The sequence below is a fragment of the Gobio gobio genome, assembly GCF_949357685.1.
Source record: "Gobio gobio genome assembly, chromosome: 1".
NCBI lineage: Eukaryota > Metazoa > Chordata > Actinopteri > Cypriniformes > Gobionidae > Gobio > Gobio gobio.
This window is the reverse complement of record NC_137097.1, coordinates 33,882,103-33,904,135: the sequence shown is the minus strand read 5'-3', so window position 1 is coordinate 33,904,135 and position 22,033 is coordinate 33,882,103. Positions and strand designations below refer to the sequence as shown.

The 22,033-nt window shown below is 42.8% G+C and overlaps 1 protein-coding gene across 3 annotated transcripts in view; it reads left to right on the top strand.

Annotated features, from left to right (window-relative positions):
- Nucleotides 1-16,460: 16,460 nt before the first annotated feature.
- LOC307126110 (NLR family CARD domain-containing protein 3-like) overlaps nucleotides 16,461-22,033 on the top strand; it is a 60,717-nt gene continuing 55,144 nt past the window's right edge. For 2 of the 3 annotated variants that reach the window (XM_079816486.1, XM_079816485.1), the window contains exons 1-2: nucleotides 16,461-16,569; nucleotides 18,608-19,321. In XM_079816486.1, the coding sequence (XP_079672612.1) occupies nucleotides 18,663-19,321 (659 nt within the window). In that variant the 5' untranslated portion in view covers nucleotides 16,461-16,569; nucleotides 18,608-18,662. The remainder of the gene's footprint in view (nucleotides 16,570-18,607; nucleotides 19,322-22,033) is intronic. The other variant, XM_079816487.1, reaches the window with a different exon arrangement.

The following is a 22,033-nucleotide window of genomic DNA, read 5'->3' as shown; positions in this document are numbered from 1 at the left end:
GGGAAGAATTTTCAATTAAACTGTGTGGATTGTGGCCAACAAACAGGAGAAGAGTGCAAGGCTAACTACTGGCCTGACACTTGTCTGAGGTGGGAAGATTGATGGCGGCACTTTTAACATTTTAGAAGGGGCTCACCCTCCGTTAAAAAGAGAGCACTGAGGGAAATGTCAGCGAATGAAAGCAGGCAGCTCGGAAATCCTCAGTGGAACAACAGCAACATCGATCCAACAAAATCAGGAAAACAAGAGTGGGTATAGAAAAGCCGAAGACAAACACAAGAGACCTTAAGTCTCTGGATTAAATTGTGGTTCAAATAATAATGCTTTTAAAACCTTAAACACGGAGCCACGGACAACACCACAGCTCTGTTCCAAAACCTGCTCTCGTGTAGCCAGATCTAAACAGCAAAAGGTCAACATTGCAGCTTGTTCTGGCCAGAACTGCCCACTTAAACAGAAAGAGACCACCTGACCAACATATAAAGCAAACCACCACATGGAATTTGTTTTCTATGTAGATGTGTCCTTCTCAGAAAGTGGTACACTTTAGCATACTTTATACTTATTATTGTAATATAATTTAAAATATTTTTCAGTGCAATCTGAATTGACACTTAATTGCATGTTATTTGAATGAAGTTATTTTAGTTTAAATTGATCTAAAATTAGTTATTTTTTGACCCACTTAACCCTATATTACTGTTTGCGTGACAGTATTAATTTTAATTGTCCTACATTTTTAAGTATATATATTTTTTTCATTTCAATTAAATGATTGTATATATTTTAGTTTGATAATGTTTTTTTTTTAAATTATTTAATATTTTGTATTTTATGGGGGATTTATAGTACAAAATTATATTTATGCAGTAGTAATAATCAATTTATTCACTTTTTGAGTATGGCCCCGAAAATATTTTCAACTTAAACTCATAAATCTTGAATGCTTTTGAACACAGGCTTAAAGATGCAGTGTGTATTATTTATGAGGATCTATTGACAGAAATGCAATATAATATACATAACTAACTAACACTCAGTGGAGTATAAAGACCTTACATAATGAAGCGTTATGTTTTTATTACCTTAGAATGAGGCATTTCTATCTACACACACCGCGGGTCCAGTGAAGTCGCCATTTTGCGCCGTCATGTTTCTACAGTAGCCCTAAACGGACAAACTGCTCTACAGAGCACAAGTTACTCTCTGCTCTCTCAAACGACAACATCTTTGTCCTGTGTCAGCCACCGTAGCTTCGCTATGTGTGCCGAAAGGGAAGGATGAACGGTTGCAATTCACAACCTCACCACTAGATGCCGCAAAAAATTACACACTGCACCTTTAAAGGTGTCATGAACTGGCTTTTTTATTTTTTTACTGTTTTTTTATCTTAATGAATAAGTAATAGGCTATTTTCTGCCTTGATTTTGAGGCTCTCTGAAAAACGATCGGTTTTGATGGGTGTGCCGCACTGAAGACTTGGAAGTAATCGCCCACGGCTAGGATTGGATAAGATTTGCATATTTAATGAGCTTCTGCTCCCCTGTCAGTGACAGTGTATGGCAAACAGCAACCGGAATTAATCACCCAGCCCACAGCCAGGGCTCACAAAATGTATTTATCAAACAAACACAATGATTCATCTCTCAACCACCCACGATTGATTGGAATTTTATTTCTGTATCATTTAGCTCGATCATTAGTGAATATAACCGCAAACCGTACACACGCACACGCGCGTGCGCTGAAAAGCACATATATAGCTCCGGGACTTTGGACTTTGCAAACTGCCGTTACAAGTCCGAGTCTGATCACGAATGAACCAATAACACCTTCTCCAGCCTGTGGCCGCGTGCTAAGGTATGTAATCAATAGATATCAAACGATCTGTAACAATGCAATACTAACATATAAAAACATGTTTTACTCACATAAGTGTGTTGCACCGTTCCTGTCGGATCCAATGTAGAAGGCACAGCATAGTGTTTTTAAATCTCAATATGTCTTCAAATCCAGTCTCAACCTCTATCTTGTTTACAATCGATTCCGCATTGTTTTACTCCACGAGTCGGTGGGCGGGCTTGAGGCGGTGATTCTGTGTCCTACTACGTCAGTGGTCACAATATTTGGAGATCTCTCGTTTTCTGGGCCTGGTCTCTATAAAAGCTTTTCTTTGACTAACAAGGACGTTTTCAGCTCTGAAACTTGCAGGATATTCTTATATCACGATGAACTTTTATATAACAAAGGCTCAAAGGAAAGTTGATTTCTCAATTCATCACCCCTTTAAGATTGGTTTCTTTTTAAAGAAGACACATGACAGATTATTGCTGAAATGAAAAAAAGTTTTCAAAGAACTTGAAAACAGTTATAACATTTTACATGCATTATGAAAAACGTCTCGGTTACGTATGTAACCCTCGTTCCCTGAAGGAGGGAACGGAGACGTACGTCGGAACTGACCGACGAATTGGGATCTGTTTCAGAGACCAATCTACTTCGAGTGTATTAAAAACGAGCCAATGAAGATTGGCATGCGATCACGCATTCCACGCACCGCCCCGCAGCGCGGGTATAAATACGGAAGTGGAAGTGCCGCATACCGTTTTCAACTGAGGAGCCGAGAAGTGTGGCTCGGGCCTTCAGCTGAAGCACAGCACCTGGCGACGGGACGTACGTCTCCGTTCCCTCCTTCAGGGAACGAGGGTTACATACGTAACCGAGACGTTCCCTTTCAGTCGGTCACGTTCGACGTACGTCGGAACTGACCGACGAATTGGGATCCCTACCAAAACGCCAGGGAGCTGGCCCTTCCAGCGCCCTGCCTGAGCTCGCTGAATCACTCCTCTGTTGGAGTGGAAGTCAGGGCTCCGGGCAAGGAAGGACAGTCACTGCTGTTCCTGCAAGACCCACTCAGCGCGACTATTGGATAACGCTGGGAAAGCGTGCCAATCTCGGGAGATGGTACGCTGCGGAGCCACATCCTTCAATGGAAGGAGAGGTGGAAATACGCATCAGGACTAACCTAACCTAGGGTAGTGCAACTATGGAAATCTCTGGGGTGGACCCAACCTGATCCCAGGGGGGGAAGGACACGCCCAGAGATGACAGAGCGGGCTCTGTCGAGGGAAAGACACGGGGCTAACCGAGTAGGGTAGCAGATACCGTGGAGAATACACATATGGGGTAGCCGTGAGGGGACCGCAACATATGGAACCCAGCCTACACACACGTTCCACAAGCATACGGGTGCAGGCCTGGCGTCAGACGGTCCGCAACGTCTGACACCGCAAGGGTGACGGAGGAACTCGACAGGGTTAGCCGTTTCCGGGGAACACAACTGGAGCAAGAATAGACGCACGTATCCGGCCCGGAGGCGGGAGTGGCGTTGCAAGCCGACACTAGAACGGGTACTTAGCGCTACTGGCCCCGGGGGGCGAGGATGCGGGAAGATACCGGCTCTACACGGAGGCTATAAAATCTAGCGAACGTGTTAGGTGTCGCCCAGCCCGCAGCTCTACAAATGTCTGTCAGCGAGGCACCTTGAGCCAGCGCCCAGGATGAAGCAACACTCCTTGTTGAGTGAGCCCGCACCCCGAACGGGCAAGGTATGTCTTGGGACTGGTAAGCCAAGACAATGGCATCCACTATCCAGTGGGCCAACCTCTGCTTGGAGACAGCCTTTCCCTTCTGCTGACCTCCGTAACAGACGAAGAGCTGCTGTGAGGATCTGAAGCTTTGTGTCCGGTCAACGTAAGCGCGAAGAGCGCGGACGGGACATAAAGCTAGGGCTGGGTCTGCCTCCTCCGAAGGCAGCGCTTGCAGGTTCACTACCTGGTCCCGGAAGGGAGTGGTAGGAACCTTGGGCACATATCCAGGCCGGGGTCTCAGGAAAACGTGAGAGTTGGCCGGCCCGAATTCTAGGCACGATTCGTCGACCGAAAGCGCATGCAGGTCCCCCACCCTCTTGATTGAGGCCAATGCAGTCAGGAGGACTGTCTTCATGGACAGGATTTTTAGCTCGACTGACTGCAAAGGCTCAAATGGAGGACCCTGGAGTGCTCTAAGCACCAGGGCTAAGTCCCAAGAGGGTAACGAGGTAGAACGAGGAGGATTTTAGTCTCCTCGCACCTCTGAGGAACCTGACGATTAAGTCGTGCCTACCTACGGATTTACCGTCTACTGCATCGTGATACGCCGCTATTGCAGCGACGTACACTTTGAGGGTGGAGGGAGACAGCCGCCGCTCCAACCCATCCTGCAGGAAGGAAAGCACGACGTAATCGAACACTTCCGGGGGTCTTCCTGGCGGGAAGAGCACCAACGACGAACAGGTTCCACTTCAGAGCATAGAGGCGCCTCGTAGAGGGGGCTCTAGCTGAAGCGATGATGTCTACCACAGCTTGCGGTAGGCCATCTAGAACCTCCGCGTCCCGTCCAGGGACCAGACATGGAGTTTCCAGAGGTCTGGACGCGGGTGCCATAGAGTGCCCCGTCCCTGAGAAAGAAGGTCCTTCCTCAGGGGAATCGGCCAGGGAGGGGCTGTCGCGAGGAGTGTGAGTTCGGGGAACCAGGTCCGGTTGGGCCAATAGGGCGCAACTAACAAGACCTGCTCCTCGTCCTCCCTGACCTTGCACAGGGTCTGTGCAAGAAGGCTCACTGGGGGAAACGCATATTTGCGTAGGTCCCGGGGCCAGCTGTGCGCCAGTACATCTATGCCTAAGGTACCTCCGGTCAGGGAGTAGTACCACTGGCAATGGGTCGACTCCGGGGAAGCAAACAGGACTACCTGCGCAACCCCAAAGTGGTCCCATATCAGCTGGACGCTCCGGGGGTGGAGTCGCCATTCGTCCGGAGGTGTCGACTGGCCAGAGAGCTCGTCGGCTGTCTGGTTCAGCGCACCTGGAAAGTGAATAGCACGAAGTGACCTCACAAACTTCTGACTCCACAGGAGGAGATGGCGGGCGAGCCGGAGCATGCAACGGGAGCGTAGACCACCCTGACGGTTGATGTACGCAACGGCCGCAGTGCTGTCCGAACGGACCAGTACGTGTTTGCCCTGGAGCGGTTTCTTGAACCGGGCCAGGGCAAGACGTACCGCCAGAAGCTCTAGGCAATTGATATGCCAACGTAGCTGGGGTCCCGTCCACAGTCCCGAACCTACGTGCCCGTTGTACGTGGCCCCCCAACCCGTGGATGAGGCATCCATGAAGACCACAGCATGCCTCGACACCTGTTCTAAGGACACACCGGCCCGGAGAAACGAGGGTTCAGACCACGGGTTGAAGGTTTGGCGACAGTAAGGAGTCACTGGGACCCGGTACTGACCGCTGTGCCACGCCCATCTCGGGACTCGGTCGTGTAACCAGCGTTGAAGCGGCCTCATATGAAGCCATCCGAGCGGCGTTACCGCGGCTGCGGATGCCATATGCCCCAGGAGCCTCTGAAAAAGTTTCAGTGGGGCCGCTGTCCTGCCATTGAACGCATTCAAGCAGTTCAACACTGACCGGACGCGCTCCGGAGTGCGGCGCGCCGTCCGGCTGACCGAATCCAGCTCCATACCGAGACAAGAGATCCTCTGCGTGGGACAGAGTTTGCTCTTCTCTCGGTTGACCCGAAGTCCCAACAGGCTGAGGTGACTAAGCACCATGTCCCTGTGTTCGCACAACTGCTCCCGAGACTGGGCGAGAATAAGCCAGTCGTCAAGATAGTTGAGTAAGCGAACGCCGCGTTCTCTGAGCGGAACAATGGCTGCCTCTACGCCTTTCGTGGAGACGCGAGGCGACAGGGACAGCCCGAAGGGCTTCAGGTCGATCGCTGCGAACCAATCTTGGGGACAGATGCACTGAAAATTGCGTTTCTGCATTAACATCTTGAACGGGAGCTTGTGCAGGGCCCGATTCAAAATGCGCAGGTCCAAGATTGGTCTTAACCCACCACCTTTCTTGGGTACAATGAAGTAGGGGCTGTAAAACCCCGACCTCATATCGGCTGGAGGAACCGGCTCGATCGCGCCCTTCGCCAGCAGGACATCGATCTCTGACCGCAAGACATGGGCATCCGAGCTCCACACTGAGGTGAAGAGGATGCCCCTGTACTTGGGAGGCCGGCGTGCGACGAATCGCATAGCCGAGTCTGATGGTACAGATGAGCCAGCATGACGGTCCGGGGAGGCCTTTTAGCCAGGCCCCCAGAGACCGAACAAGCGGGATCACCGGCACCACAGACGTACCCGGGGTGAGGCAGCGAGGTGGAGCACTCAGACCCGACTCGGGAGGCCCGGAAACTGCTCTGAGAATGTGGGTACCGCTGGACTCCGGAGAGCCAGCGGCAGGACCGAACCGAAAAAATATTCTCCACCCGGTCCTCCCCCGGGGGAGGGAGGGGTGCGGACACCTTCTCCCCGAGCAGCTTGCCATCTCGCTGGGCTGCCCGTTCCAGGGCCGCTCGCCCATGTGCTTGCTAGCGGACTCGCGGTATCCTGGACGGGTTGGGCACATCCCCTGCGCCCGGCCACCTGCTGCCCGGGTGGAGGCTGCTGCTTGGCTTAGCAGGGGCGAAGGCGGACGCAGGGGGGGCACCCTCGGCGACAAGCAGATGGAGGTGCTGCAGCCGACGACTGGGTGGAGGCAGCAGCTAGTCGTCGGGGCAGGATGTTTTTTTTTTTTTTTTTAAACCTCCATCCACTTCTGGGCCACCGAGAACTGCTGGGCGAGTTCTCGACAGCGTCGCCGAAGAGGCTAGCCTGACAGACAGGGGCGTTGAGGAACCGAACTCTGTCAGGCTCACGCATATCTGCCAGGTCTAGCCCCAGCTTCCTGGACCACTAACGTGGACATCGCCTGACCCAGGGAGCGTGCAGTGACTTCTGTCACCCGGAGAGCGAGGTCCATCACTGCACGCAGTTCCTGCATAACCCCTGAGTCAAGACTACCCTCGTGCATGCAGGAAAGAGGGTAGTGAGAGAGCGAAAAAATTCATACAGATTATGGCCCTTTTGGCGTTCCATATTTTGACACCAAAAGCTCCACACTGCTAAATTCTTCCAATGCACATCCAGGCAGCCACCCTGGAAGGCATGGCTGTCAACACTGAATCTGATTCAGCATGAGCACACACTATTATAGTGGGAAACTCAGCGTCATCATCTCCAGCGCATAACAGCCCTCTCTCCGATGCAGCAATTGACATCTGTCCTCTGCCAGAGCCACAAATGAAATGCTGGGTCCCCCTTTTTTTTTTTTTTTTTTTTAAAAGGACCAGCAATCCCATCTGGGCTACCAGCAGGCATGAGAGACAGTGGGCGTGGCCGCCAGACTCGACGGCACACGGCACGCTGAACGCTCAAGCCCCTATTAAAGGGGCAGAACGAACAACGCGCCGACGTGGCCATGTCCCCATGAGAGAACATGAACCACCCACGAACAAAGTCTCAACATGCTCATGATGCGATAGAGGAGTGGGGGCCCGAAGAGATGTACCCGGCGGGGATGCCCCACTGTAATCCTCAGGTCACCAAGGCTTATTAACCAAAATAATCCTTTTCTGGAGCACCAGAAAAGAAACTAGATCAGGGAATAAGCAAAGGGACTCAACCCCGTTTGAGGTTTCATAGTCTGGACCGCGCATCTAGAGAGCGCCGAGTGACGCGCTGGGTTGCCGTGGCAACCCCCGCTGTCAGCCGGCGCTCGACGGCACACGGCGCGCTGAACGCTCAAGCCCTTACGAGAAAGGGGAGACGAATAACGCGCCGACGTGACCATGCTCTCCTGAGAGAGCATGAATCACCCACGAAAGCAATCTCACATGTTTATATGTGAGAGAGATCGTGGCCGTCAAATGAGGACAGGAAACAACCGCATCCAGAAACACACGGTTTGAATGACATCTTGAAAAAGACGCAGGGTCAAACCGTGTTGCTCTTTTAGTGATAGAGAGAAGAGAGAACCGCTCCAACAAGTGCCGAGGCACACAGGGGAATAGCCGCGGCTCACAGTGGTTTAAAGGTGCAAGCCCACTGTAAGCACTCAGAGGAAACGCCCAGCGAACCGACAGATTTCTTCTGCTCGCGACCACCGCTGTAAAGCGCCGTCACACCGACACTGGAACAGGTAAGCTGATCTTCTCGTAGAGACTCGTTTAGTTTGTGTAAACACACTCTTCGTAGGAACATGTAATGCTCGGCTCCGAAGTTGAAAGCGGTATGCGGCACTTCCACTTCCGTATTTATACCCGCGCTGCGGGGCGGTGCGTGGAATGCGTGATCGCATGCCAATCTTCATTGGCTCGTTTTTAATACACTCGAAGTAGATTGGTCTCTGAAACAGATCCCAATTCGTCGGTCAGTTCCGACGTACGTCGAACGTGACCGACTGAAAGGGAAATACAATTTTCAATTTTTATATGAAATATAAAAATATATATTTTCCAAAACACATTTCACTCTAAATCTGAGAGAAAATCAAAGCCATAAATCTAAACAAGCTGTGTTCCAAATTTGAGGTAAAAATAGCTTTCAGTTATGCTGGGTACACACCAAAAGATTTTTTTACATCTTATAAGATTTTCAAAATGTGATAGACCACAAACATGAGGACAAATATTCCTAGATTTAACCGTTTTGCTCCTATAGTGTGTGGTGTGCCATGATGTGACAAAGACAGCACACCACACACAAACAGATTTTCAACCAGTCTCGACTGTAAACACAGGAAATCAAAATCTTGCGAGACTTCAGAATAAGCATGGCGGATGATATACAGAAAGAAATTGCGATGATAGTGTTTGGAATGATTTTCACATAAAATTCACGCAAAATAAAGAAAAGGGTTTGGGTGAAGTCGTGGAGACGGCGGGAACATGGTCTGTACATGTTACAGAGTGAGCTAGAGGTGAGTAATGGTAAAAAATCAGCTAGATGATCCTCCATCTCTGCTGTCCACATCACTTTGTGCTGCGCCATGACCGTGTTTGTTATGCTTCCGTATTCTCTCAGCATGCTTTCTGATTGGATATTATTTCGTTTCACGTGAGTGTGCGCGCGTTTGTCCTCGGGGTTCCCCCAACACATAAGGATTTCTGATGAATATTTACGATTCGCGATCGGGACGGCTCCGACGTTCTTTCCTAGCTGGTTCGGACACGCTTAACACACTTCACACCACAGGAAAATCTAATAAGATAATCTTTAGAACCATCAAGATAATCGGGACATAGCTAGGATTGTCGGAAGGGGGGAAATCGGCCCAAAATCAGCCTTGTCTTTTGGTGTGTACCCAGCATTAGGCGCAGTACCAAAAGTTTCCACTAGATTAAATCAGTTTCCCATTCATTTCCAATGCTGTAATTTTTGACCGCAAGCAATACAAGTAGGACTACTTCTTTTCAGGACTATTTAACCTTTTAGAATCATGTTAATGATTTTTTTGTTTTTCACAAAGCAAATGCCAAAACCTTTACCAAGTTTTGTACCATTCTGATAAAGTAAAAAATGATTTAAAAATAAAACCCCAAAAACATAATTTTTCAAAAATGACCGAACAGCACCAGACGTTTAAGTAGAACTTAAGTACTTAAGTATATATAGATTTATAACTATGTCTTTGACATATGGATGAAGTGATCTGACGGATATACCGACAAACATTTATGGTAAACTACAATATGCGTTTATGCCATGTCTAACTTTGAAACTTGTATGTCATGAAGCATGACTAAATATTATTGAAACGATAATTTAAAATGTATTTTAAAGTGAATTTTTAAATTTTACATTACAAAGTGCACTTTTGGGTTTATCTGAACTAGTTTGTATTGCAATGTTAAGAATTTAATTTAAACAATAGCCTGGGACTTATTTAGTTTTCAGGCTGACGTATCACAATTGATCCCAAAATGAAGTTAGCATGTTGCTAAGCTAACCACGCTACATATGTAAATACACATAAATATTCAATTTTGGTATTTGTTATTTTTAACGATACTCTGCAGTATAACAAAACAAAATTACATGTTTATGTTTAATTTATACCTTTCCCAAGCTTAAGGAAGCTTCACAAAAACAGTAATAAACAGACATTTCAACAAGTCATTTTACATTGTCATTTAAGTGGATAAGACATTAGCCCAAATTTGCCAAAGATCACTTTTATCATATTAACTGATCAGAGAGGTTCACAGATCCCCTGGTCGGGCAACAGTAACAGCACTATTTTGGCCATAAAAGTGTAATTGTGTTTCTGTAACAGTGCAGAGGTGCTGTTTACAAGCATTTGGCGACCTGAACTACATTCTCAAGACAGATCAGAGATATACGGACTATGACACCAGGGACAAGTGCATGATCCAGCATCAGTCTCCTCTCAGCACAACAGTCATTAAACATCCACAAATCAATAGAAAATGGCTTCTGGAGGTTTGGCTGGATACCAGGGTCACCCTGCGTGTCAGGGGCAGCCGTCCCCAGTTACCTACTCTTTACTTCATTCCTGTTATATGTCAGCTCCTTTTTCTGGTCACAATTACTATTAGTAGCCAATGATATCCTGGTAATCCAATGGCAACTGAAAACACATTTTATGAAGTGTGAAAGTTCATAAACTTTCAAAGAAAGTTCAAAGTTTCCCTTTTTTTCTTCATGCACCAGTGTCATAGTAATCGAGACTGGACAAGGACTCAAGTTTGTCTCGTTTTGAAAATATGAAAATATGATCTTGGACTCAAACTTTAGTCCAGTGTTGTCCGGTCTCAAGTACTACAACACTGTTATACATGCCTATATAGTACATTTATTATGTGATTAAATATACAGAAAAAAATGGAAGAATAAATGTATCAGGAAAGTGTTTTAGTAGACTAATATGTTTATACACCGATCAGGCATAACATTATGTCCACTGACAGATGAAGTGAATAACACTGATTATCTCTTCATCACGGCACCTGTTAGTGGGTGGGATAATTTATTACGGCAAAAAAGGGCAAGCGTAAGGATTTGAGTGAATTTGAGAAGGGCCAAATTGTGATGGCTAGATGACTGGGTCAGAGCACCTCCAAAACTTCAGCTCTTGTGGGGTATTCCCGGTCTGCAGTGGTCAGTCTCTATCAAAAGTGGTCCAAGGAAGGAACAGTGGTGAACCGGTGACAGGGTCATGGACGGCCAAGGCTCATTGATGCACGTGGGGAGCGAAGGCTGACCCGTGTGGTCCGATCAAACAGACGAGCTACTGTAGCTCAAATTGCTCAAGAAGTTAATGCTGGTTCTGATAGAAAGGTGTCAGAATACACAGTGCATTGTAATTTGTTGCGTATGGGGCTGCATAGCCGCAGACCAGTCAGGGTGCCCATGCTGACACCGCCGAAAGCACCAACGGATGCACAACGGGATGTGCTGAACTTGAGCATCAGAACTGGACCACGGAGCAATGGAAGAAGGTGGCCTGGTCTGATGAATCATGTTTTCTTTTACATCACGTGGATGGCCGGGTGCGTGTGCATCACTTACCTGGGGAACGCATGGCACCAGGATGCACTATGTGAAGAAGGCAAGCCGGCGGAGGCAGTGTGATGCTTTGGGCAATGTTCTGCTGGAAACCTTGGGTCCTGCCATCCATGTGGATGTTACTTTGACACGTACCACCTACCTAAGTATTGTTGCAGACCATGTACACCCTTTCATGGAAACGGTATTCCCTGGTGGCTGTGTCCTCTTTCAGCAGGATAATGCGCCCTGCCACAAAGCAAAAATGGTTCAGAAATGGTTTAAGGGAGGACAACAACGAGTTTAAGGTGTTGACTTATGCCCGTTTCACACATACTCCGTCTGCAGTGTGTATGCGGTGCGTGTTACGTTGCAGGAGCAGCACGCGCTGTTGTGCTTTCATGTATGCTGCGTTTGCAGCGCGCAACTGATCCGGGGTTATATACCACAAACACAGCATTTATTCATTATTTTTTTATTTCAAATCCAAAAGTTGTTACTGAACATGGCTTGTTAGAATTGCAATCTCTTTGTTTACACTTTCATAGATGTCACGTTTTAACGTAGTACATTTAAACAACGTTTTATTCAATTCATTAATTTATATTTATATAACCTATACTTTAGATTTAGCTCACACAAGTGGCAAAACTTTTAAATATAACTTATAGCCTATAAACATTTTAAATTAGAAACTTACAGTAGGCTATACAAAAACAGCCGACTCTCGTCTTTTCTTTCATTTTTAAACCCTTTTAAAAGCAGGTCAGACCTTTGTTTTTCCACCTCCAGGAATGTACGTGCTCTCCATTATTTCTATTTTTTTTTACCTAAATGCCAGGTAAGGTGTCGTTTCCTTGCTTTACCCGAGAAAAAAAAGCCATGTGTTGACTTTGAAACAGAGTATATTTTAAATTATATGCATCTATGGTAAAATTACTAGATTTGAGCGTCAGTACATGTTTATTTTAAAGCGAACAATGTGCTGTCACTTTAATTCCGCAGTGCAGCACAGCAAAAAATAGACTTGGTACGGAAACGATCGCCGCACTGCTGCAGACGCACCACACCTGGAACGGACTGACGGACAGCATCCTCGTGCAGTGTGAAAGCTGTAATCCGTTAACATGGGTACGGAAAAAAATACGCACCGCATACGCACTGCAAATGGAGTATGTGTGAAACGGGCGTTAGCCTCCAAATTCCCCAGATCTCAATCCAATCGAGCATCTGTGGGATGTTCTGAACAAACAAGTCCGATCTATGGAGGCCCCACCTCGCAACTTAAAGAATCTGCTGCTAATAGCTAATATCTTGGTGCCAGATGACACAGCTCACCTAGGGTTCTAGTGGAGTCCATGTCTCGATGGGTCAGGTAGCAAAAGGGGGACCAACACAATATAAGGAAGGTGGTCATAATGTCATGCATGATCGATATGCATATATTTGATATGCATTTATTTGATATGCATTTATTTGATGTATTTTAATTTTCTTCAAATTTGTAAAATATACAATAAATAATTACAAGAAAAAAACATACAGTTAATATTGTTCAAAATATATTTCATAATAATCAAAATATATTTAATTGAAATAAGTTGTAAAATATATTATGCCATTTACAACATACACTCACCTAAAGGATTATTAGGAACACCTGTTCAATTTCTCATTAATGCAATTATCTAGTCAACCAATCACATGGCAGTTGCTTCAATGCATTTAGGGGTGTGGTCCTGGTCAAGACAATCTACTGAACTCCAAACTGAATGTCAGAATGGGAAAGAAAGGTGATTTAAGCAATTTTGAGCGTGGCATGGTTGTTGGTGCCAGACGGGCCGGTCTGAGTATTTCACAATCTGCTCAGTTACTGGGATTTTCACGCACAACCATTTCTAGGGTTTACAAAGAATGGTGTGAAAAGGGAAAAACATCCAGTATGCGGCAGTCCTGTGGGCGAAAATACCTTGTTGATGTTAGAGGTCAGAGGAGAATGGGCCGACTGATTCAAGCTGATAGAAGAGCAACTTTGACTGAAATAACCACCCGTTACAACCGAGGTATGCAGCAAAGCATTTGTGAAGCCACAACACGCACAACCTTGAGGCGGATGGGCTACAACAGCAGAAGACCCCACCGGGTACCACTCATTTCCACTACAAATAGGAATAAGAGGCTACAATTTGCACGAGCTCACCAAAATTGGACAGTTGAAGACTGGAAAAATGTTGCCTGGTCTGATGAGTCTCGATTTCTGTTGAGACATTCAGATGGTAGAGTCAGAATTTGGCATAAACAGAATGAGAACATGGATCCATCATGCCTTGTTACCACTGTGCAGGCTGGTGGTGGTGGTGTAATGGTGTGGGGGATGTTTTCTTGGCACACTTTAGGCCCCTTAGTGCCAATTGGGCATCGTTTAAATGCCAAGGCCTACCTGAGCATTGTTTCTGACCATGTCCAATCCTTTATGACCACGATGTACCCATCCTCTGATGGCTACTTCCAGCAGGATAATGCACCTTGTCACAAAGCTCGAATCATTTCAAATTGGTTTCTTGAACATGACAATGAGTTCACTGTACTAAAATGGCCCCCACAGTCACCAGATCTCAACCCAATAGAGCATCTTTGGGATGTGGTGGAACGGGAGCTTCGTGCCCTGGATGTGCATCCCACAAATCTCCATCAACTGCAAGATGCTATCCTATCAATATGGGCCAACATTTATAAAGAATGCTTTCAGCATCTTGTTGAATCAATGCCACATATAATTAAGGCAGTTCTGAAGGCGAAAGGGGGTCAAACACAGTATTAGTATGGTGTTCCTAAAAATCCTTTAGGTGAGAGTGTCTATTGACAATGTGTTTTAATGATATTTTCTCTATGATTTTTTTGTAAAATCCTGATATTCTCAGAGTTGAGAATAAGTAATGAAATGATATTCAGTATGGCATTTAGAAGAAACATTAAATTATACCATGGCATACATGGTAAATGTTACAAAAAGAAGGATGATACTATAAAAAACATAGCCTACTAATACCATGTTTGTTTGTTTGTTTTATGTTATGTTTACTGCACACTACAAAAAGCTTTCTGTCGTACCTACATGTTCAGATTTACTCCAGCAGCACAAGCATCCTTAAACTGAGTTTATGGAAATTACACTTTATGTAAATCAGTCAGCAGCTCTCATTGCTGTATGAAGTTGAGAGACACGCAGAACAAAACATTTGAGCTAAGAGAATTCGAGATGACTTCATTATCATAACGTTACTTTATCGTGGCAGATCATTCACAAAGAATGTAAACCAAAGTTGAAAAGTGGAAATGTATGCAGTCACCATAGGATGAAGATTAGGGCCTACCTGAGATGTTTTCATCCCCACAGTAAATTGACATAGTATATTCAGGTTTCAAGATTTGATATAGGTCCTCATACATCTTCACGAGGCGTGCAACCCTCAGTTGAAATAGAAGCACAGTCCCAATCTTACAGGTATGGAAAGAAATCTGCTACACTCATCTATGGTTTTGGGTTGAATCGCTGACTGGAAATAATGACACCTAAGTAACGTGGCTCCATCTAGTGGAGAAGACTAATAAGAGCCCTTCAGCAACACAAGCTCTAATTCACCCAAAACCAAGCATATATGACAAGAACACTAATTTATTGCTAGAAATGAAATGACAGTTGAACAAAAAAAATCTATATTCTTAAAGTCACTTTGAATTGCAACTTTCAGGCACAATTTAATCCAAAACCGCACACACAGTAGGATCACAGGCAGCGAAAGAGGTGTCAATCTGGAGGATCCTTGGAAATCAGCCGTACTTCTGTGGCCTTCATTTTGTATCATGCAATCACCCACAATCCTTTGCACACCATCTGAGTCAAAACCTAGTGAGCTGCCTGTTTAGACAGCATTTTTTGGCCATTCTTAACTTCTTACCATTCAAACAATTCTTTGACACCAACAAAAGTGAAATCCTAAAACACAATGCATATCTCACACACATCTTTTTATGAAATGATGAACATAGTAGTTGCCTCTCTTACAAAGAATAATAAATAAATGAATAAATAAACACATAATTCATTAAATAACTAAAATGTAGGCTAATTCATAAATGTCCAACAAGGTAATTCTAAGTTTCATAAGGAGGATAATGTTAAAAAAAGTTGAGATATCCAATTTCACCTTAATGCAGAATGCCTGTACTGTATATGAAATAATTTTGTGTAAAAAAATAAAACAGATAACATATAGCCTAACAATACTCTAGCGACTACTCAAAAAGCTTGACAGACAATGTTAAATATATTTTATTAATGTGTATATTATTAATATTTGATTAATTGTACATACAGAGAGAGTTGGCTAGTTGTCACTGTATTTACTCCAGGTCCATATGGTCTACAAAGATGCATGCATAATATTTGTGTAGATGTAGTGATATCTACAACCAAAATCCCCAACCTGTATCATGATTCATTATCACAAAGAGGTCAAGAGTCCATGTTTCTGACGTCACTGAGAAGAGCATGACAGCTCTGTCAAAACGTGTAAAGTTGCATTGATTGTAAACTACATTTACGATGTTGTTATTATTATTATTAGCCTTGGAACAACTTTCAGATCTACTTTATGAAAAAGTATGGTTTTTGTGACACAATCATTGTGTTTCACATTATTTATAGAGATGGTATTTTACAGTAGGCTACATAGTTATTAAATTCTTTAGATTCACAAAATATGAGGATGTTTTATAAGATTTGTATATATTACAAAATCCAGGTAATACAACAAAATATCAAATAGCCTACTAGCCTAGCTTAGGTGTCCCACATTTGAATTATTTACTTTTTTTTTTTTTTTTAATTGATAACTCATTTGTTTAATTTTAAGTGGCACTTCTAGTCCCGTATAGCACGCCAGGAGTCCATCGTGTGAGGTCATCACGTTCAGTCTGAGGCGCTTAAGGAAATAAACTCGCCTAAAGTGAAAGCGAAAGCTGTCGTATCAGATGATCAGGTGCCCTTGCGGGGGATTCGGAGTCAGAAAATAACTTCACATGTCACGGTAAGTTCGTTTTAACCTTTCATAACTCTGTAATAATAAGACTGATGATGATTTGCGTCTTAATAGACTTGAGTCAAACTCAAAGTAGTCGTGTTGATGTGTGTCTCGTGATAATTCGTGGAAACTGCCACTCGTGAAATGGCCGACAATGCTTAAACTTCCGCAGTTTTCTTTTTCCTCTATTAGGAAAATGACATGTATTAGCATATTTTATTTTAAACCCTGGTCTAGTTTGAATCGCTCTTTGTTGAGGGTGTTTCTGGAAGTATATGTGAGAGTGCATGGGCATATTCAAGGGCTTAGGGGAGAGCGGGGCACAACCATAGACTGTAAAAAAATAGGGCACAACCTAACGCTTTTTGACTTTCTCAGTTTGTGTAAATCCACTTGGGGTTCAGAATATTTATTTCAGAATATTTTTCCTACATTAATTGCACACATGTCTAGTACAATTATGTGGTTTTGTTTCATTAATACAGTGTAGCCTATACTTTTTTCTTGATTTACCCCGAAAGAATGGAAGTGAAATGTGACAACATGCCCCATAGGTGGGGTACATTGTAACATGTGGTGGGGCACAACGTAACATGACCAAATCACAGATTAAAATGTTACCTGATATAATCAAAAAAATATACAAGACAAACTAAAATATTTTGTCAACAAAATACAATTATTAACCTTTTAAATATAATAATGGCATTTTTAATCATTCAAAATATAATCATTTTTGAGTTTGACTACAAACACATCGCTAAATACAGCTATACAGCATAGTTCAAAACATAATAATAATAATAATTTATGAACATTGACTCTGTCATTATTCACCCTTTTCTCATGATTTCTCAAAAGAATTAATAAAAGTATAGAATATAATGGCATATTTTTTTAATAGGGGCTCATTGTACATATTCTTAACGCAGTGTTACAACGCACCCCATCTCTGCAACTGGGATTTAAATTGCGGCTGTGCAGAAGTGCACAGAAGTGTCTTCTGCTGTTTAGATCAGCATTAAAGAACGATCTCAACTGTTAAATAACAGATATAAGATTAAAATATTATCGGATGTGTTTTATTTTAAATAAACACAAAAAACAGAGATGAAAACTAAACTTAAGTTAGAAATTTACTTTTGCTATGGTTAAATACATGTTCAGTAATATCTTCCAGAGATTTTTTAATTTTGGCGCTATTTTTTCTCTAAATAATGTTGATATGGCAACTAGTAAGTACACTAACTTTCATCATTCTGGCATGTGTGGAAAGGGTTAAAACATGCGTGTTACAACGCTCCCCTATATAAGCACTACCCCAGTCAGCACATTTTCTTTGACACAAAAATCATAGCCAAAACAGCTGAAGTGTGACCCAGATCATAACTGAACAAAACAGTGCCATTATTCCACACATAGAAAATGTGGTCCTTGTGTGAACCTTATAGGTAAGCTAATTCTAGTTTGATGAGTTCTGTAAAGGGCTGACAGCCCTTATGTGGTCCACATGTGGTTGACAGACCAAAAAGACATTAACCACATTTACACAGACCTATTTTTATTTAAAATACCCATTACACAGTAAACCAAACTATCTTACATTTCATCTGTATGTTTGACAAATACCACAATGATTTATGGCCCAACATTGATCCAAAAGCCACTTGTCAATAAAATAAGAGGTACTTTCTAAATAGTTTAATTTACAAAACTTAATGGTTGTAGCTGGTTGTGCTGTTAGTGTAAATAAATACAAGAAATGCAAAAAAACTATTTGTATGAAAACAGATACAAGCACGATCAAAGTCTGTAAAGATATTGTATTAATCACAAACAAAACACCAGCATCTAACATGTTGCTAAACTAAAAACTCATTCATGAATCCAGTTTTTCACAAATGTCCAAAATCACATATCGAAGCACTCAATGAAGTCCATTAGTGGTACTATTAAAATAATACAATAGGCTTATCTAGTAAAACCCAAAAATGTAAAATTCAGTCAAAATTCAGTGTACGTGTTCTCTTCCTCCACAATACAGGCCTGGAATCAAACCTCTCATTTAGCAGGCAGAGAAGCAGAAGACTGACTGTAAAATGAGTATGTCTGAGGAAAGAGAGGAGGAGGCTTCAGCATCTCCAGAATTCAGCTGTGTGTCCCTGAAGAGTAACAACTCCATGATTCTTCCCCCTTATCTCAATGATGGGCCATCTCAAGGATTCAGCTGTCTGTCTATGAAGAGTAACAACTCCACGATTCTTCCTCCTTTACTCAATGATGGGCCATCTCAAGGATTCAGCTGTGTGTCCATGAAGAGTAACAACTCCATGATTCTTCCTCCTTATCTCAATGATGGGCCATCTCAAGGATTCAGCTGTGTGTCCATGAAGAGTAACAACTCTATGATTCTTCCTCCTTATCTCAATGATGGGCCATCTTCAGGATTCAGCTGTGTGTCCATGAAGAGTAACAACTCCATGATTCTTCCCCCTTATCTCAGTGATGGACCATCTTCAGGATTCAGCTGTGTGTCCATGAAGAGTAACAACTCCATGATTCTTCCTCCTTATCTCAATGATGGGCCATCTTCAGGATTCAGCTGTGTGTCCATGAAGAGTAACAACTCCATGATTCTTCCCCCTTATCTCAGTGATGGGCCATCTTCAGGATTCAGCTGTGTGTCCATGAAGAGTAACAACTCCATGATTCTTCCTCCTTATCTCAATGATGGACCTGCTGTGAACTCTGACTCTGTGTGAGTACTGCACATTAACATGGTGAATCACTCACTGAGGTCCTTTTCTCTGAAAAGTAAATCACTTTATAAAGACACAAAGAAAAGATGCAGGTCATCCACTGAGGGTCTAAAACTGTCTGAACTGAGTCCCAGTGAAGTGATTTAATGATCAGAGGAAGGTGTCAGGTGACTTTTTGCAAATGTACAAGACAATATAGCTTTCTTTACAACAACACAGACACAGGCCAGTTTAATTCTTAGGCTCATCTTGTTTACCCCATGATAACTTAATTCAGAAATGAACATAGCACAAACACATCACCAGATTGTACAATACATATTCTTAAAGAAAACGAGATACAAAATGATACTTTCAACACATTATACAAGTGAAACAAATACATTGACTGCTTGTTATGAAACAAGGTCATTGAGTCCTTAGTTTGATGAAAATCTTGTTTACTGTCCTATTGAATTAAGATATCACTGATTTTAAACTTAGCAGAGCCTCGTGAGGTGTCCTCTCATCATCAGTCCATCGGGGGGTGACGCAGTAGTTCGTCATTTCCACTAAAGGGATGCATTCTTGTGCCTTACGTTTTAAAGAGCAACAAATTAATTTACATCACATTCACATTTTGAATCTCAAATAGATGAATAGATGAAATTATGGATTTAATTATAAATTAATTAATTATAAAAAACAAATGCACAGAACATCTGCATAACAACTAGGGGTGTAACGATACACCAATGCCATGGTTCGGTTCACATCACGTTTTTGGAGCCACGGTTCGGTTCTGTTTGTTGTGGGTCATGGTTCATGGTAGGGCACCAGCAATAATAACACTAGATTCACTTTTAACTTAATAATAACAACAACAAAAATGTAACTTAATCTTTATTAACTTTATACATTGGCTTCATGTTTTCTTTAGAGCAGTTAGCAAACCTGAGTAAACTAAAATGAAATAAATGCCTCCACTGTAGACTAGACTAGTAAAAAAAAAAAAAAACAAGCTTCAGCATTCAGTTGAAGTGTGCGCTACGAGCACAGTATAACGGCTGACAGGACATGGAAGTTTGGTTTTCTAAGGTGAAAGAGATATATAGCCTTACAACATATCATCATCTGACCGCAGATACTGAATCGGGACAATTCGATTTTCTCAGGCACTCCGCAATTCACTAAGAATGGGTGGTGCTCTCTCAGCACTTGGTGCCCTACGCACAGCGCGTGGTGGGAGCGGCAGCACTGAGCTTGAGCGATCACCCAAGTCACATGACATGCACTTAGTTAGTGTATATTTAGTAAATGATATTATTATAATAATATTTAGTTAAAAAAAATACAGCACTTTTTAGTTGTTAACTATCAAAATAAAGAAAACAAACATGATGCTCGATCTGCAGCCTCTCTGTCAAAGACGTTCATTCAGATAGTCTTCAGAAAAGGACCTCTAGCTTAGTGAATACTTGTCTCACAAACATGAGACAGGGTGTAAACAATGTAAACCAAATCGAAAACAAATATGCTGTGTTTATGTAATCTGGTTGAAAAGTGATAGATGTCAGTGTTTCGCAAGCCGCTTCATTATCCGCTAATGCGACCACGCCCACGGAGCATGCGCTCTTTCCGATTAAAATAATGACAATCCACGCGTCAACGCCCACATATCAACTCATACAAACACATCTAGTGAAGCGCTGTAACGTTACTTCAGCTACATCATTTTGAGATGCGTTGAGCTATAATTCACCTCATGAAAAGCTGTTAATTTCTTAAAGTAATGGATTCAGGGCTGATTGTAAGGTAGGCTTTATTCTGTTAAGTTTATTCTGTTAGCATCTGTGAATATTAAACGCACAAAGACCGTTTAAATATGAATCTTGCTCCAACCAAAAGGAGCTTCGAACACAGACTTAAAAAAAAAAAAAAAGTATAAATATTGATTCTTCTCATTTTTTTTCACTGTCATTAATGTCTGGTGCACAAGAAAAATATTAAGCCAGTAAATTAAGATATAGGCCTACCGTCATCAGCTTTTGTTGAGGTAGATTCATCGTCGTCATGAGAGAATGCGCTATTATAAAGCTCAGACAGTTCTGTTTCACTTTCGGGGAATAAGTGAGCGTGTTTACATGCACATTCTTAAGCATAAACTGATTTTTGTCCCTTTCCCCGATTTCTCCCTGCATGTAAACACACTAACCTGCATTCTTTGGGCTTATTGAAGTGCGCATATGCGATAGGATACACAGTATAAAGCGTCCTTAAAACGCAGACTCTTTCTTGAAATGTGTTCTCATCTCCCCATTTGTAACGACATGAGAGGATAGTATGTGTCTGTATAAAAAGAGAGAGCAATTGCTTGTGGTGCCCCCCTGAGTACTTGGTGCCCTACGTACATATAGAGGACGAGAAATGACAAGTACAAATAAATGAATAAATACGTAAATGCAGAATTAAATAAATAAATAAATGTAGAAATACATAAATAAATGAATAAATAAATAATTAATTAAATGCTGAAATAAATAAATAAATGTATGTAGAAATAAATATATAAATAAATAAATAAATACATTTGTCAAAAGTATCATTTTGAATTGTGCTATTTTTGTATAATTTGTGTTATACTATATTTTTTCTACATTTATTTATGTATTTCTACATTTATTTATGCATTTCTACATTTATTTATTCATGTGTACGTATGTTAATACGGT